At 45.9% G+C, this 12,813-nt stretch overlaps 1 protein-coding gene across 3 annotated transcripts in view; it reads right to left on the reverse strand.

Annotated features, from left to right (window-relative positions):
• The window catches only part of Prp4k (Pre-mRNA processing factor 4 kinase), a 67,461-nt gene that overhangs the window by 25,791 nt on the left and 28,857 nt on the right, over positions 1–12,813 (reverse strand). For all 3 annotated transcript variants that reach the window (XM_077686288.1, XM_077686287.1, XM_077686289.1), the window contains exons 6-9: positions 7,904–7,988; positions 1,311–1,415; positions 999–1,101; positions 99–160 (exon numbers count right to left, since the gene is read on the reverse strand). In XM_077686288.1, coding sequence (XP_077542414.1) covers positions 99–160; positions 999–1,101; positions 1,311–1,415; positions 7,904–7,988 — 355 coding nt within the window. The remainder of the gene's footprint in view (positions 1–98; positions 161–998; positions 1,102–1,310; positions 1,416–7,903; positions 7,989–12,813) is intronic.

The raw sequence follows: 12,813 nt of genomic DNA on the forward strand, positions 1-12,813 counted from the left end.
AAAGAAATGGGGACAGACATAGTCAGCACCTTACTTTTATTTTTTACTCACTACATAAATACAACACTAAAGTCTCGCTATAACGAAATGGTACTCACAGAATAATTTTCCGCAAACATGTCCTCCGAGAACATATCCAATTGCTTTTTCTTTTCTTGGCCTAATAAGAGGGTTTTCAAATTGAGGTCAGTTAGCTACACTAGCAACATCCAAGGAAAACACACGCACTTAAAGAAATGAAAGTGCCAAAAAACACATCACCACACACAATCAACCAATCTTTAACTATGTGCTCCAGCTTACACTGGAGCCATTCAAAACACTGCTTTCAATTAGTATACTTCATCCATCAGTATCTTGCCAACTAATCCAGGCATTTCAGAATGCAGATAGCAGTCCCAGCAGTGTCATATTGTAAAAAATACTCCTTCAAGCTGTTTACAAATTATTCTGCTGGTAACAGCCTTCAAAAGTATCAGTGCATGGCAAACCAAGTGCAGCTTGCAGGCAGTACAAAGTGCACTGAAGCTCGCAGTTGAAATGACCTTGAGTATGAAGTGCCAAGCAAGGATGGAAACGATTGTGAATATGAAGGGTGGCTACTGTACTTCCTCAGCTGCTCTCACACACCCGTATGCTTTGTAGCAGGGTGAGGGCCCTTGCTATATGCAAGAGCTTCGAATTTAGATCACAACGAAAGTCACACGACTGTGTCGCAGTGTAGCAGCACACAATCTCTATGCCAATCAGACGTCATAACGCCCTCGCAGACAGTGAGCCAGTGTTCCCGGGTTCGAGTGCCCAGGTCACTGGCTTGCTGCCTACACGAGTGCCTTGCATTCTTACTCTTCCCCAATGCCCTGTACTCTTTCAGCAATGTGGCATGTTTGCAAGGTCCCCATACACACAAAACATTGACACCGAGAAATGCGCCACAAATGTCTGGCACACACCACATCAATGCACACTGACAGAACAAGCCTAAATGAAATGTCTACCTGTGTCCGATTCATTGTTGCCTTCTTCCATCATTTGCCGCTTGGCCATAATGGCTGCCTCAAAGTCAGTGGTGTCTTCACTGTTCTCATTGATGGTACAAGCCTGGGGGCGGGGTGGGGGGAAAAGCAAAGAAAAATAAAAAAATAATGGTAAGACGTCTAAAAGGTCTCAAGCCTTCTGCAGATGCTGTTCAACTGTTGCCCTTACATAAATCATGACTGGCAAGCTGTACACATCTAAAGTGTCAGCTTCTTTCTGCCACATTAAACCATATTTGGAAGGAATGAGCAGTAACAGTACGAGGTTCTTACCATGTTATCGATGGTAACAGAGTCCGGGGTATGGGTTCCGCTGCCTGGTGAATGCACTGGTGATGAAAACCCACTGCTTTCGACTTGGTTCTCGACACCCAACCTCTGAAATGAAAAATGCAACACATGCAACACATGCGTTTTCTAAAATGACAGTACCAAATGGCAATCAAACTAGCTGGTAAGTTTCCAGATAAAAGATGCAAGCGCAAGTGAGAGATACGAAACAACAAAAGGAATGCTGTTTCATGTTTTGTCTGACGTGTCCTCGTCGTGCCTTAATATCACCACGTCATTACAACTGATTGCACAGAACAGATCCTGCAAAAACATTGACATGATGCCTGTGAAGTTAGCATGAGTAATTTTGCTTTACACCCGAATTAAATAAACATCTGCTAAGAGATGCTGTGCACAAAAACAAGAGCACCCCACATGTAATTTTCGCTGGCCACATTTGTACACACACAGCTGCTATAACACAAAATATACAATGACAGGAAAACAAATTTCTACATTATGAAATCAATTGTTATTACCTTTTTGTTACGGTCCCACGTTATTTACTTTGGAAACTTATACGTTCAATAAATTTACGATACCATATTTATGTGGGCACTTTAATGAGCATTAAGCCAGTGGAAATATAACACGGTAACACCAGGGCAGCTTTCACTGCAGAACTAACTGTCCTGGAAATGGTGGCAGCACGTGTCAACTAAGACCGGTGAGATCAGTTGACGGCTCAGATATGGAGGGGGCAACCTTACAGTAAATGTGGTGTGATCCCACAGGCAGACAAATCTGCGTCTTACGACAGTGTCCGCATTAGCAAATCCAGAGGGCGCATCCGGATGTCCTGACCCCCCCTAATTGTTGAATTAATACCCCAAAAAAGTTAACCCTTCAGGTAGTAGAAAAAACCAAGTTGGTGATTTTTTTTCTCTTTCTTGTATTTTTGGTATTCCGAAATTTCGGTGAATAAAAAAGGTTACCATCCTCCTCCTGACTCCTCATCACCATCATCGTCATAGTCATCCCCACTGATAGAAACTGACTCCCCTCTCAGAAAAAACCAGGATCCGCCCTCGAGTGCCCAAATTAATGCTGCAATTAAATGTGGCCATTTAATGCCCGCTAATGCAATAATTGGCGCAAATGCCCTTTCATCCCAATGGCAATGTTTAGGCTATTTTGTGTTTATGTGGGTCTCGATTAAGTTCTTCCCAACAGTGAAGTGTTATGCACAAGCCGTTTTAACTGGTTACATAAATATCCGATGTCAAGCCCACACGGCCAACAAAAGCTCAAACACCAAAAAACCACTGTGACACAATTTCACGATTTGCCCAGCAAAATAACTGCGGCTAATTCCCACTGCATGGGGGAAAAGGGGGGTAACATAACTCGAAAAGCACAACTTTACTACGGATAGCTTTGGCGAATATTTCCCCATTTTGGGTATGCCCATGTGAAAAAAAATTTGATCAGCTTTACCATAATAAGCCTGTTAAGAGTACGCACCACTGTGTTCACTTCAATCAATGTTAAAATGTATAAACTTCAATGCCAATTAAAAAAATGGGCAGTTGAAAAAGCCATGGAAGAGACAACAGAAACTTTCCTCTGGAACCAACATGCAACTGACTGAATTCACTGGAGCTTACATACAACTATGGACAAGGTAAGAAAGGTGTGCAAACTTGGCTCATGGAGCAATGGTATTGCTTTGACAGTACCAAGTGGCTTTTGCCCCTAGGATGTCTTTGGTGTGTTTCCCCAGCATGGCAACTATCCAGGCTTTTGATTTTTGCATATTCAATTGAAGCTTTCGACTTTCCGTGCAAGTGCTATTTACAGACTCCCTTCCAGGCTCCCAGTGCCTAAGTGCAACACTCAGCAGCTACGCCTTCTGTTCTGGCACGAAATTCAAACAGACTGTGCCGTGCATGCGCTCAATGCCTGCAGCCTTCTCTTTCCCATGCATGACACAGGAGGAGGGTGGAATGAGGAGACACGGGGCATGGAGGGGAAATGGAGCCTAGTGCCCCGTGTGAGCCCAGTCTAGCCCACTTGTGCGTTGCAATTGTCCACTGTTCATTGTGTGCCACTAGTGACATGCACTCACTAAACGACCAGCTGGCTCAGTGTGCGTTAGATGGCTAGCTGCTAGACGAGCAGCCGTCACCCTCCTTGGAGAGGTATGGTATCAGTGTGTTCACTCCCTGCACTGCCCAGCATTGACCGCAGGGCGACTCATGCTCACAGGGCGTGTGCCGATGTGGACGTGGCTGGGTGGGTGCAGTCACGCCCGTGAAGGGGAGCAGCTCCTGCTCCACCGTTTGCTGCCCTGCACACGGTACTTGGCTGCTGCGCACCATCTGTGCCTGATGCTGCTGGAGTTAGTTGCACATAGCTAAAGCCATGCTCTCGCACACATTCTCATCTCATCAAGTGAGACAGCAGGCAATTTTCTTGCGTCTTTTTATGGGAGGCTACCACAGTATCGCACCAGCCAAGTACGAAAGCTTTTAGTAACAAATGCTTCACTTCCAGCAATTGCTTAATTAGGAAGAAAAGCTAATTTCAAGAAATAAATGGCATTATGGCTGAATATAAGGCAAAGGAAAGTTCTTTAGAAAATTTTAACACAAAAATTCATCAGTGTAATTCGTAAATGCAAAACTTCCTCTCTCAATAACTAGCTGAAAAACTGAATCTAAACAAAAAACAAGTTCCCTAGCAGCCCTTCAACCTAAAACAATAACTTCTATGACTTAAATATCTTTCACAGACTAAGATGTGTGAAAAAGAATTAACTTATAGAAGTTACACCAGTCAGTATTTATTGGCCTGTCCAAAGCTTTTGATTGTATGCCCCATAACCGTCTGCTCCTGAAATTATATGCATTGGAACTTGATGAAAGTGTAACTAGCTGTATAAAATTTTTCTTGTAGGGATGGTTGCAATTTGTCATCATAAACAACTACGTATCAAACAGCATGAGTTAAATAAGGCACACCTGCCAGGTTTGCCGGGATGGCATTAGGGAGATCTTACTGGGAGGGGGGGAAGGGGGGGGGTAGTAGCTACAATAGAATGGGTAACTTTACACACATTTTTTTATTTGCTTAACACATAGCAGGAAATGAACTGTTTCTTCGTACAAACTACCAAGAAGCTAGACCACTCAAATGCTCGACGTGGCTGACACCGCCCTTTTCAGAAAGTCCTGGAAATAGTACTGCAAGTGCAATACAAAACAGCAGGAACTGAACTGTTTTGTTGTTTCGTCTAAGCTAACAAGCTACACCACTGGAGACTTGCTAAATCTTCAGAACCGCCGTCCAGAACGGCCGTGCTCGTGTGTAAATGAAAGCGGCGGCGGTGGCGCTGCGTTTCTATAACAGTAAACTAACAATGGGTCGAACAGGTTCACCATCTACACATGGCCGACTACGCTTTTTAAGCACTTCACTGATAACGATGCCAATCGATGTCGTGTTGGATTGTCAGGTATACCTCCCTCACATTGTGGCCACACCTGGAAAAAGATTTGGCCAAAGACGGGTGCGTTTTCGGGAGATTTTTGTTTAGGTCGTACAATCGTACAAAACCATGAAAATTCGGGAGTCTCCCGGAAAATTCGGGAAACCTGACAGGTATGATAAGGCATTCCACAGGGCTCTGTCTTGGGCCCTTTGCTTTTCTTGGTCTATATAAAAGAATATAGCGACTAACATTACTTCAACAATACGGCTTTTTGCTGATGATTGTGTTTTGCATAGGAAAATAGCTACACCAGATGATCTTACTAATCTTCAGGATGACATAATTAAGCTCATTGAGTGGTGCAACATATGGCAAATGCAGGTAAATACCGAAAAAACCAAACATGTGACGCTTCCTATGCTTTTTAGAACACCTATTAATGCTTATGCAGTAAACGGTAGTTATTGAGAATAACACAAAATTCAAATACTTGGGTACATTTTTAATGTCTGATCTGTCATGACAAACTCGTATAGAATACATTACAAACAAGGCTTTGAAAAAATTAAGGTTTCCTAAAACACAGTTTATTTTTAGCTAATTCTGACACTAGACTTCATGCTTATACTATCTTGATCAGGTCTTCCCTAGAATAACCATCAATTATACGAAACCCCCCAAGCCAATTTGACTAATTTACTCGAGGCAGTCCAGAACAAGGCTGCAAGGTTTATTTTGCGTTCGTGCTCCCGAGCCCAAAGTGTATCCCTCCTTAAAAATTCTCTTAATCCCCTAATCTGAACCTACATTATAAATAATTCTGTCTTGTTTATTTCCATTCACTGTATTACAACCACTCGCTATTTTCCTCAGAACATTGTTTTCCAGCCCATCACATTTCCTTACGCACTGATCATGCGCAAAAAGTATCACCAGTTTTTGCCCGCACAGAAAAATTCAAGACATTTCCCCTCACCATCAATAAATGACTGGAACCTACTACCGGCCAGTATACTGCATCTGTATGAATCCATCTTTATTTGAGGCCGGTTTACTCAGACACCTTCATGCGAAAAGTGGCTTATAATTCTTCCTTTGCACTGATTCTGTCCAGCAAATTTGGTCATAGTGTTTTTCTTTCTGGTTTGTTGCTCTCTTTGCTGCTTTTGTACCCTGATTTTGGAATGTTTTTTTTATGTATGCACACTTGCACCCAGTCCACACTTGTACCCAGTCATTCAACTTAACTTTTTTTGTTGTTTTTTCTATGTCTAGCAATTATGTTGTATAACCACATCCCCCCCCATGTAATGCCCTGACGGGCCCTTAGGGTAGGGTTTGTGGCTGTGTGCCTCAAATGTTAAATCCAGGCATTCTTTTCTTTTTTGTGTTCGACAGCAGACTGTTGCGAAACCAAGGCTGTGAACAGGATAGGAGAAGGGACGCTTGCACAAGGGATAGACAACCGGACAAGGTGCAGCAATGGAACAAAGGAGTGCCAGCACTGAGCCTGTGAAGTCATTCTGGTGTTAAGGAAACCAACGAAGCACATATCCAGAGGCCTGAGTCAGCATTCCTGTCTTATATTGCTCCCTGTGTAGACATGGGTGTCGGCAGGATTATGCCTTGAGGGAGGAAACCACGTTGCATCGCAGGTGGTGAGGGAAAGGGTGGGGGGTGGAAGCACCTGCTGGTGTGGCTTGGAAGGAGCAAGTACCCCTTTTGCACCCACCTGTTGATGCCCATGTGTGTAGGACATGGCAACACTAGCCTAAAGAAGGTTGCGGGTTTCATTCCCAGCCGTGGCAGCCACTTTCTTGATGGAGGCAAAAGGCAAAAACGCCCGTGTGTCAAGATTTCGACGCAGATTAAAAGATCCCCAGGTGGTCAAAACTGATCCGAAGCTCTCCGCTACAGCGTGCCTCATAATCCGAGTGTAGCTTCGGAGCATAAAACCCCAAAAATCCGCACTCGGATGTTTTGCTAGATAAAGCAGCGCATCTTTGCCAAAGTATTAACTTCCTGTTTTGTTGTTCTTGCCTCCCCCCCCCCCCCCCCTCTTCTCCTCCCTGCTCCAAAACGAAAATGAGTGTGTGTGTGTGTGTGTGTGCGAGGGGGGGAGGGGGGCAGTAAAGGAAAGAACAATTATAAGTAGCAGTATGTACACCGGCCATGGCAGCCATAAGAAGAGTCTGAATCAGTTCACCTACATGGCATGCTCAGCAGCTGTAGTGATTCTTTCTCATGAAAAGTTCGACTGTGGTAGAGAGATTTTGGAACTCAGTAGTGCACTAGAAGCACAATGAAAGGGAGGTGCAACTCGCTGTATGGTAACAACCCTGGCACCAAGGTGGCAGTGCCAGAGAGCTAAACTTCTGGCCACTAACACTTAGCTTGGCAGTCCACCTGCCAGCCCCACTGGTTTCCCTCCGCCACGGCAGCACCTCGAAACGGGACATGTGATGTGCTCGCTGGTTAGAAAGGTGACGGGGGCCCATAAACAAACATGCAAGTGGGCTCAGCAGACCAGAATTCCGCAAGCTGGCAGAACTGTGTGCTGGCTGGAGGCCACTTTTAAAAGCTGAAGGCTGAACAAGCAAGGGGTCACTCCTAGAAGTAGCCAATGCAGACGGAATCCAGGAAAAGCCATTAGGCCGAATCTAGGCTCCAAGAAGATGCTGCCCAAGTAACAGAATCTACCGAGACACCCGGGCCTGCCCCACTTCTCACCAGTTAACATCAGCCAGCGATGCCCCTTCCCTTTCCAGAGGTTGAGGCAGATGAGCTCTGGGCCCTGAATCAGCAGTCGGAACTCCATCCCCCAGGCCACCTGACAACGCAGCGGACCCACGTGGAAACCAGCTCCAAGTGAGGGAACGAAGTGGTGAGCGGACTCTTAGCACACTTTAGGGCAGCAATCATGTTAGAATAAAAGTTTGAGATTTGAACAGCCAGTTGTGGCGCCGGTAAATTGATTCCTCCTCACCTCAGCCCGATCTTAATTTAGCACAAAGAAATCAGTTGTATTGTTATGTCCTTAACCTGGTCCCCTCGCAAGATGCCCTCTTCCCTACGCCTAGCGTGCGATTCTTGTATTCACCTTTAGCAGCTCCTGCCTCTGCTGACGTTGCCTTTCAATCACCTTCTCCTCATCTTCATCTTCCTCGATTTCGATGTCTTCAATTCTGCAAAAATACCAAAAGAATTCCAGTATATGAAAAATGCAAACCAAGATAAAAATAACATCAACCAAAAGTTACAGAATTAAAAAAACCAGAAATCTATCAAAGGTAAAATCCCAAAGTACTGCAGAAATTAGCCAGGCTTGTTTACAGCCATCAGTAGCACTTGCAGCAAGGTGCGCAGTATAAAAACACCATTAAGACTCGGCATGGGAGTTCAGCCAGGACATCAAATACATGTGCTGTCCTCTGTGCCTCTCTTGATAACCCGGAGCTGCTTAATTAGCTGATGCCAGGGAGTGAAGCACCAAAAGACCCGAACATATTCAAGTCTTACATCGGCTGGGCTTGACACTTCAATTTGGGAAAACTTAGAGCACGATTCAACAAGGATGACGGAAAGTCATTCGCAACTAGTTTTATTGGAGGTATCGTCTTATATACCGTATTTTCGCGCGCATAACCCGCACCAAAAATGCGAAAATTTCAGTGGTAAAGTGGGGGTGCGGATAATACGCAGGGTTTTTCCTTTCGTGCAGCTTCACGGCAATGCGCGCTGTGCCGTGAAGCTCCTACGCAGTAACACTGGCTAAGCCTTCCATGGCAGCAGTTGTGCAAAACATACAAGGACAAGGAAGACAAAACAAGGACAAGCGCACTCTAACAACTAAATTTTATTAATGAATTGTGACTTTCGCCTTGCAGTCAGTGTATTTTACTTGCTAAATACACACTTTTTCTGTCTACACAGCATGTGATGTGTTGCCTCAGCAGTAGCTTTGGTGCGGCCTTTCCTGTATGAAATGTGCGGGCAATACACGAGGATTTTTTTTTTCTTTTCCAGCGGGCTGAAAGCGGGAACACGGATTATATGCAGGGGCGGGTTATACACGCGAAAATATGGTTTATACACAAAAATTCCCCGGAGCATGCGCACAAGAACCCCACAAAAAACATTGGTGAGATAGGTGCAATCAGAGAGCAGTTTCTAAAAAAAAGTGAAATTCACTCGCACGCAGTAACACCGATGTCTCACTGACGCACTGGTCCCCTTTCTTCTCGATATGGAAGGCTTCTAAAAGCTCCATGGCCACTGTGTTCTCACTTCTGCCTAGAATAGTAATCTTCTCTACGTAAGGTCTGCATTTGGACTGCAAGACTGAATGGCCTGCACTACACTGCACTGCTTTGTGCTATGGCGTGAATTTTTGAACGCACAATGGAGAACGTACCGGTATGTCAGCGACACCACGGAGGAGAAATGCGAAAACAAGCCGGTACGTCAGTGACGGTGAAAGGGACACTGAAGTGATTTGTAAACTTTGCGGAATTTCAGCGCAAATTGTAGTCTGGAGTCTCTAGGCCATGTTTCGTCCACTCTCGCTGCGTTTACGCGACTTTATTCAGTAGAAATATCAATTTGAAAATGCTGTCCTCACTGCACCCTCCTTGCCGATTTCCTATGACATTTTGTACGACGTCAAAACGTTATGGCTTGGCTTGACTGCGCTACTGCATGGCTCGCCGACCCTCCGACAGAATCAGTAGGCCGGCCCACCGGCGGGTCGTCGCAATCCATTCGCTCACTTGAAACTAAGCCACGACACGTTTGTGCCTGGAGGAATGTGCCTTTAGTTTGTTAGTTTGTCGACTGTATGAAGCTTTAAGTCCAAGTCGCTGTCGCTGACTGGTACATTAGCAGAAGCAATCTAAGGCCAATTGAAGGCACCAGAAGAGTCCACGAAATTAATACAGGCACTAAGGAATTAAAATCAATCGAAACATTTATCGAACAGCGTAAAACCAAGGTGCAGAAAGCACTTTTTGCGCTGGGTGAACTAGCACAGTGGTCAGCAGAACGACCACACATCTGTGAACACTTTTCCGCCTAATGAATGCAGTCACTAGAGACAAGATATTTGTGGAAATTTGGGGGACGCTTACTGCACGAGTGCTATTCAAGAAATAATCATCTAAGCTGCTCGGAATGCTAAAACTCAATAAAAATGTAAACTGGCTATGCATTATATACTAAATATTTCTGGCTTGTGGCCAAGTGGGCTGGAGCACTAGCTGCATCGTTTTGCAACTCGCAAGTTCGTACCCCGATAGCGCTTTTTTGTTTTTTTTCAGTTGATTTATTTGTGTTTCGGCAATGTTTTCTACACTGAATTCACCATTTTTGCGCTGTAACGTTCACTGCTCCACGAGCGATGTGCTAGAGGGGCCACCCATCCCGATTGGTAACTTCGGTACACTTCTTGAGAGTCCATGATGATTGTACGGGCTGTGGTCTACGTGAGCGCCAGCGCAATGGCTAATTCTTCCACTTCTTTAGTAGAACTTGTTTTTGCAGTGGCACTTGTGACCAGATCTAGCACATCGAATATTATTAAATCGATCCCCCAACCAAAAGGTGCAAATTGTGTGGACGCCAGCCCACGCCTCCATGGAGGGCAATGAATTTCAATCAATCAATCAATCTTTATTTCAACAACATCTGTGCTGGGGACCGTGAACAAAAAGCCATCAAACGGGCTTGACAGGGTCCACGGCCCCGTGCCACCAACACCCCGCGTACTGCTCACCAACAGGCCCGCGTACTGACCAACCAGGCCCTGGAGAGCACGGTAGAGCTTATCCCACTTACTACATTCTGAGAGATTACTCAGCACTACAGGCTTAGTAGGAGAACGTTCCCACTCCCACACCCAAGCCTCACAAAAGATCAGGAAATAACTCTACGACTTCTTCTATCAAATACATATCCTCATCCCACCCGACTTAACCTAATGTACCCAAGCGAATATTCAGCCGGATGCTATTTCTGCCAGCAGCAGATGCTATTTCTGCCAACACTCAGGCACATTATTGTAGAATGTAAAGTTACGCCAGGATGCCCCACCCCCAAGAGCAGCAGGAGACAGTGCTGTAGAGCCCCTCCCTCCCAGACCAGCTCATCCTCGTCGAGAGGGCACCTGTGGTAAAGACAGCCAATGGATTCCCGTGAATAGGGAACCACTCCCACGATCTTCTGATCAATGCTCTTAATAAAAGTCTCTCTCTCCACGAGCGACTTCGCAGAATGTGTGCAGACTGACACAGACACGCTGGTGAGTTCCCGTTCACGTGGTGTTGCCATAAGCACCGACTGCTTGCAGGCACAGTCCCGAATCAGCCGACCCTTGGCCTGGTGCGAACACGCTTCTTACGATACAGGCACGAGCCAGGCAAGCTCCAAAGGTGGGGGAAAAGCTGTGGCGACCCTTGTTTCCCTACACCTCGTCTGCGCATGTTTTGGTGAGCTCGAAGCCACCATTTTGGGCAGCCTGCGCATCACATGATTCGTGACCCCTTCGTGACCCCATGCGACGTGCCGAACCAGCTCTCCGTGAACGTGTGCGCGGGGGAAGAAGGACCAGCTTGTCGCTTTTCTTTGCACCACCCTCTCCGCGACTAGGGGGAGACCTCCTCTCCCCTCGAGCTGACCTGCGGGACGCGAGAGCGTTCCGCAGGGGAGTCAACTGGGCGAGCTGGTCAGAATCGTTAGTTCGGAAGTGCCAGCTCCGAATGTCCTGATGACGGAGAAGCGGGTTGGCTCCAAGGGGACTCTGCTGAGAGATTCGGTCTGACCGGTCGCAAGAGAAGCCCCCCACTCCCGCAACTGCAATGACAGATATCGAGGTCTGAGTCCCCGCGGCTTGAACGAGCAAATGGAGCCTTGTCTCCCCGCTAGCGATAGTCGTGTTGTCCGGTATATGCATTGTATCTGCCAGGCAATAAGGCCTAACTTTGGATAGCCGGAGTCGGTCTCCGCATGTGAGTACACGAACCCGTGCGCAAGCCTTTGGATTCCGCTGGGGCTAGTGCACGGCGCATAGCACTTTCTCTAGCAAACTTAGCCAGGTTCCTCTGCTAATCCCGTACGTTAGTCCACAAAGCATATCGCATTTGAGTGTCCGGTGACGCGGAGGGCATCTATCCACAGCGTACACCTCGGCTAGTGATTATTTCGATTCCAAGCAGTGCTGGTAGGCTTATCTGACGCACTTTACAGCCGACAACATGGCAGAAGCGCGGTATGCCTATTACTGAGATATCAAGAAAGCCCATCCAACAATAACATCGCATACCAAGCATGTTTCACTGAATTAACCGAAAATGAAACTGGTTTGAATTCTAATCTTGGACATCGTCCAAACATAGCACCTTGTACGGACGACAGTGCTTTAGTTGGTGTGGCCGCTGGAGACCGCGCATGGTAGTTTTCCTTCTTTCGGGCTTTATAAAATAAATACCGCCTTATCGACCAAATAAACAATGAAAAGTGCGTTTATTTGAGCTGGTCTACGATGTGCAAGCAAAAACAGGAGCCTGACAAATTCACTTCAGTGTCCCTTAAAATTAAGTAAAAACAAATCAAGATGTAAATATCTTTAAATTTTCGCAGCCTTCCCCCCAATCCCTCTTCCCCCTACCAAACAGTGATTCAAAAATTAGCTCTGCCATAAAGCACACGCACATTTCCAATGTTTTGCGTAGCACACACCATTATGTTCCCTTTTCCACACGATGCCAAAGCTGTAAAAAAAGGCTAAACATGCGTAGCATGAACACAAAACAAGCATAGAAGCTACTTCTAGTGAGGGAAGTACTTTGATGAATGCTGCATGTCAACCATTTCCCTTTGTCTGGTACCTCACCACATTAACCAGTCTGCAAAGGCTCCAGACCACAGCAACTTTCGACAACACAGCATGCTGACATAACTCGGTCACCAGCTCGTAAAATGCTCTCAACCTGGTCACGGCTAAAGGGCTCTATCACA

The sequence above is a fragment of the Haemaphysalis longicornis genome, unplaced genomic scaffold (genome assembly GCF_048455015.1).
Source record: "Haemaphysalis longicornis isolate Haplotype H1 unplaced genomic scaffold, Haemaphysalis longicornis Haplotype H1 scaffold_1, whole genome shotgun sequence".
In the NCBI taxonomy this organism is placed as follows: Eukaryota; Metazoa; Arthropoda; class Arachnida; order Ixodida; family Ixodidae; genus Haemaphysalis; species Haemaphysalis longicornis.